The 6,000-nt window shown below is 35.5% G+C and overlaps 1 protein-coding gene across 1 annotated transcript in view; it reads right to left on the reverse strand.

Moving 5' to 3' along the window:
• The window catches only part of NPHP1 (nephrocystin 1), a 322,800-nt gene that overhangs the window by 301,219 nt on the left and 15,581 nt on the right, over positions 1 to 6,000 (reverse strand). The window contains exon 2 of the mRNA XM_053711944.1: positions 2,321 to 2,394. Coding sequence (XP_053567919.1) covers positions 2,321 to 2,394 — 74 coding nt within the window. The remainder of the gene's footprint in view (positions 1 to 2,320; positions 2,395 to 6,000) is intronic.

Consider the following 6,000-nt stretch of genomic DNA (forward strand, 5'->3'; position numbering starts at 1 on the left):
TCCATACTTTTAACCCCCTGAAAGCCCCTGCAACATCTCTCAGTTTATTTGGAGATTGTTTTTGCTGTAACTTTCCCTGCTTTATGGAACTGTAAGTCCTTCCCTGATTTACAAAAAACATAAAGCTATACAGTTTGTTAAAACGGATCCAGTGGTACTTTGCCAGCATGGATTTTTGTTTTTTGGGTATAGAGAAAATTTGAAGAAGAAGAAAAAAATAAAAACGTAGATGGAAATAAACACTTAAAACACTACAGTGGTTGAAATAATTGGAAGGAGGAAGTAGGTGGCAAGGTGAACCCTGAAGTCTAGATAATGTGAAAATAGTAAGTCTTCACTTTACAACATATCTATATATCAGAAGTATGTATTGAACCTTTTTCTTCTTCTTCTTCTTCATAGTGTTACATGAAAGTCTCTCAAGCCACACAATTTTTTCGACTGAGACCAAAACATATAGATAGATACAAATGACTGAAAGCTGAACAGATTTCCAGTGAGCATATTTGCTAGGCTTAAAGTGAAGGTCCATTTTGATGAATTAGTGCCCGGTTTTTAATAAACCTATTAAAAACAAGGGCACTTTAATTCATCAAAATTGACATTTCATTGTTTTCTTCAAAAACTTACCGTTTAATCCTGGCAGCCGCTCCAGCACTTCCTCCGCCCATTGCAAGCCGCCTTCGCTGGTCCAAAATGATGAATCCGGCTTTCTCCAATCACAGCGTTGCATCAGACCAAGATTCCCCCGGGGGGGAAGCTGTGATTGGAGGAAGCCTAATTCATCATTTCTGACGTCTGCAGAGGCTTCCGACGGCCGGGGGAATCGCTGGAGCGGCATTCAGGATTAAAAGGTAAGTTTTTGAAGAAAACAGTGAAATGTCAATGTTGATGAATTAAAGTGCCTTTGTTTTTAATAGGTTTAATAAAAATCGGGCACTAATTCATCAAAATGGAACTTCACTTTAACAAATTAACACGACAAATAACTATAGAAGTCAGATTTTATCTTTTTTTCGGAATAGGAATTTAATGAATCATTAATTACACAACCATTCAAACTAATGTCTTCTATGATTAGCACCATGATTTCAACCATTCTGTTACTGTATGTACCACAGTGAAGTCTAAAAAAAAATGAATTCACAAATTAACTCAACCCTTGATGTCAGGTTCAATTTTTTTCAGAGATGAATAAGAGTTGTATATGTATAAATAATTTCAAGACAAGCTATAAATATTTACAAATTACATTACTTACTGCCTTTCTGTTCATGCTGTTAATTGTATAATGATGATCAAGAAGTAACACATTTTGGAGCTGTGCAGTTTCCTAACACATTAATTACTAACTTTTGTATATTGTAATAATGGTTATGTCATTTACAGTGGAATGTAATACATGTGTAGTAATGACATCTCTGTCTTGTTTACAATACAATTATAATTATCACGTACCCATTCTCATGTAACAAGTTTGCTCCAAAGAATTATATATAAAACAAACTATTGATATCTTTATTTAATTATTTGAATCCATCTCTTAGATTAAAGAGATATGAAAGCCAAAAAGTTTCTGTTGTGATTCAGACAGAACATACCATTTTAAAAATGTTTCCAATTTACTTTGTATTATCACATTTGCTTAGTTCATATGATATTCTGTGTTGAAGAAATACCTAGGTAGGCATCTGGATTACTACATGGCAGGATATAGTGCTGTCATCTAGTGTTCCTGCAAATGGAAAACATTCTTGCAAAACTGCTGCCATATACAGCACTAGAAATGGGCCGGATCCTAAGCTTACAGTCCTGCTTTTCAACAAAAGATACCAAGAGAACAAAGATCATAATAGAAGTAAATTGGAAAGTTGTTTAAAAGCACGTGCTCTGAATTATGAAAGAAAAATGTTGTGTTTTGATATCCCTTTAAGCTTCGCTCCCAGAAATTGTACAAAAATTCACACACTTATTGGAAGTTAATCAGACATTTTAGAGTAATATGTCCACATACTAAGGCTATTACAAGTTACCCTAAAGATTTGTAACACCAAAAAAACATTCAGACTCAAAATGAATGTCTATATATACTCATGGGTATAATACTGAATACAAGTGTGATATATTTACCATATATTATTAAAGTTATTTTTGTCATACATGCTAAGGAATAAACTTTACACAATTTTTTTTATACAAACTTTTAGACTAATGTTACATTCTACAGAGGTTTCAGCTCTATACATATAAATGATAACAATAATACTAAAGCCAGACACGTAAGTGTATTCCATCCTTGCAGTTTTTCTTCACAAAGTACCTTTTATAGAATTCTTTCTTTTGTGCAGGCTCCAAAACATCCTTTTCTATTGTTTCGTGAAGCAAATCATCAAACTTGGGGAGAAAAAAAAAAAAAAAAAAAAAAAAAAAAAAGATAATTTAAAAAGAGTTGTTTACAGTTTTTCTGTATCCAGTTCTTAAAAGTGATAAAATGTGGGGAAGGGGTGTTTTTTTGGTTATGCAGCTATAAAGGAAACACTAGGATATTTTGAATTGCACAATGTTAAGATGTATTATTATATCTATAGTTACTATCTTGAACATGGATTTAATACATTACATAGCTCTTTTAGAGGACAGTCCTTTTTGAAGTTGCATGCAAGTCAAAATGCAGGTCTTCCAGATTCATATAGACTAGAGCAGTGGTTCTCAACCAAAGTGACGTCAAAGCCCGGTAAATTTTAGCTGGACATGTCCAGGGCCCGGTAGTTTTATTTATATATATATATATATATATATATATATATATATATATATAGTAAGCAGCAGGGATTTGCCCTATCAGTAACTAAGCAGTTCAATGTGGGTTTAGTGGGGGCCCTGGAGTGTGGGGGTCCTGCCGATGGTCTGCCGCTGTGAGGGACATGGAGTGTGAGGTCTGGCCCTGGAGGTTGGGGGCCCTTTCTTTGGCCCTTAATGTTGGGGGTCCTGGCTCTGGAGGTTGATGGGCCTGTTGGGGTTAGGGCAGGGAGGCTACCATGTTCTTTTGCATAAATTTGAATACATTTGGGTCAGTGTGAGACAGTTTTCCTGGGGCCTTGATTGGTCTCAGTCTGCCCCTTGTGTGCAGTGGGGTAAGAGTGTGCAGTGGGGGCATGACAGGTCAGGGCCCACCAGCAGGGCTATCACGGCCCGGTACTGGGCCATGGCCCGGCTGTTGAGAAACCAGGGACTAGAGCATGTAGTTTTAAGGCCTTTTCATTTACTTCTGTTTATCATAGATACTTCATTCGATTGGTATCCTTTGTTAAATAGAATATCTAGGTAGTCTCAGGAGCAGCAATGCACTGCTGGGAACTAACTGATGATTGGTGGCTATTCTTGTCCTTTGCTCACCAGGTATGTTCAACTTGGTCCCAAGTAGTGCACAACAAACAGAGCAATATGAAATTGCTCTAAAACATTCAAGGTTTTTCTTTATATACTTTTATGTTCCTTTAAAGTGATAGTAAACTTTACATGTTTTAAAATCAGATCAGCAATCTAAGTGATATTTTAGATGAACTTTAATTGATCACTTCTAATGAAGATGCGCTGTAACTTACGTGCCATTGTAATACCCAAAGCACAAGCCACTCACTTCAAAACTCATATTTTGTCTGAGCTAAGGGTTTGAACTGTTCTCCAATCGGCGCTCTAGCCGTATGGCACATTTTTAGTAGTTAGAGCACAGATTGGAGAACAGTTCAAACCGTTAGTTCACAAAAAATATGAGTTCTGAAGTGGGTGGCTTGAGTATGGGGCATTAGAATGGCACAGCTAGATTAAAAAGTAAGTTACAGTGCATATTGCTTATATTCCGGACTTCATTTTAAAACATTTAAAATGTAAAATTTACCATCACATTTAGCCACCAATCAGCAAGTGCTACCCAGGTGCTGAACCAAAAATGGGCTGGCTCTTAATCCAACATTCCTGCTTTTCAAATAAAGATACCAAGAGAACAAAGAAAAAAATTATAATAGGAGTAAATTAGAAAGTTGCTTAAAATTGCATGTTGTATTTAAATCATAAAAGAAAAAAATGTGGGTTTCATATCCCTTTAAATAAAAAAAAATCTCTTAATACTGAGTAAATGTGTAGTGAGATTTTACCTAATGAATAAAAATAAATCTGGCCTTAGTGAACATAGCATGTTTTTAAAAATAAAAAAGAAACAATGACAAGTCTCTGAAAGAACATTTTGCATCTATTAATAACAAATAAAAATACACATAAATAGGACTTGGAACTATCTCTGACAGGATACTGGTTAAACACATAATCAAACATACTATAGGTTGACTTATACTGTCCTTGTTGACCTTGCCGGCCTAAAAGCTGTTTTTCTTGTTATTAAAAAGCTACTCACTGTTCTTATGCAATCAGTTTATTTATTCACACTCAATAAGCACTTAAGCTGACATTGCTGACTAATGTGACCGGACCAAAATGAGTTTTATTATTTTTCTTATTTATAAAGATTCTGCAACCCATAGTGTGACATTCAGGCGTAGTATTTTTTTTTCCAATACACCCAACACTCCCAGTATCGCATAAATGGTATTACGTCATTAGACAGCAACTTCCTGAGATAGGTTACACCCTAAACAATCCCTGTATAATTTTTATATTCTAAATACAATTGTATATCCTTTTGTTACCAGTAAATGTTCATAACGCTGCTTCCATAACTGATATGGTTAGCAATAACAAAAATAATAAAAGTGCAATGACTTTAATTAAAGGAACATTATTAGGCTGACCATAATGCCGCTTTAAAAAGGGACACATATGAAAAATACACGTCAAGGCTGTTTTCATGGCTGTTTAAAGAAATGTTTTGTCTAAGAACCCTGACATATGTATTTTTCATATGTGTCCCTTTTTAAAGCGGCAATATGGTCACCCTAAACATTATAGGCAAAAATGCAGATGCTCTAGTTCACTAGGGCATTTAATTTTTAAGACAAGTAACCGTGCCCCTTTACGTGTTTAGCCCCTGCAAATGGCTTAAACACATAGTTAAAGTACTGCTCAGGACATGCAGAGCACTGCTGTTCCGATAGGGAAACTGCTGCAAACAAGTTCAGCAGGGTTGTGGAACTAGCTCTGCTGATTGGGTCAGCAGCAGTTTCTGCTCAAGACCAGCAGTGCTCTGCAGGTATTGAGTGGTACTTTAACTATGTGTTCAACCCCTTTGCAGCATTAAACACATAGAGGTGCAGAGTTGCTAATATTAAAATGACATTACCAATTTAGTTTTTTATAAGTCCTGTTTTTTTTTTTTTTAATTTCATGCAGATAGAGCATACAATTAAAAAAAAATGTATATATATATATCCGTTGCCGGATTCCATTATTAATAACCCCATGCTTACACGGTTGTCCATACATCATACCTATTAGCTAATTGTCTAACAGTCACCAACTTTGTGATTCTGTGTCTAGTGTCTATATATAATTTTAATTCACAGGTTAATATTGCTGTTTTTAATATTTTTTGATTTCACATTTTTTGCCTTGGTGACTCTTTTGATCCTCCAGGGCCTCTGTACTCACTCTTGCGCATGCGCAGTTGCGCTGGGAGGACGCCATAGACTCTGGTAGGATCGTCACCAGGTAAGCATTTAGTTCACTGTTTGATTGTTTTTGTAAGGTCTGAGGAAGGGGGTGACCCCGAAAACGTTCACCTGAGTAAAGTTATCTCACTATAAAACACGGAGAGTGCCTTTCTCATTTCTACTGTGTATATATATATATATATATATATATATATATATATATATATATATATATCAATTTATTCTGTTTTTGGATTTACTTTATTTTCTTTGTATCCTTTGTTGATAAGCAGGTAGGTAGGTTCAGGAGCGTGCACATGCCTGGACCACTATATGGCAGCAGTATTGTCAGAATGTTTTTAACACGCTGTTGCCATCTAGTGCTCAAAAGTATTGT

The sequence above is a fragment of the Bombina bombina genome, chromosome 4 (genome assembly GCF_027579735.1).
Source record: "Bombina bombina isolate aBomBom1 chromosome 4, aBomBom1.pri, whole genome shotgun sequence".
Classification (NCBI taxonomy): domain Eukaryota; kingdom Metazoa; phylum Chordata; class Amphibia; order Anura; family Bombinatoridae; genus Bombina; species Bombina bombina.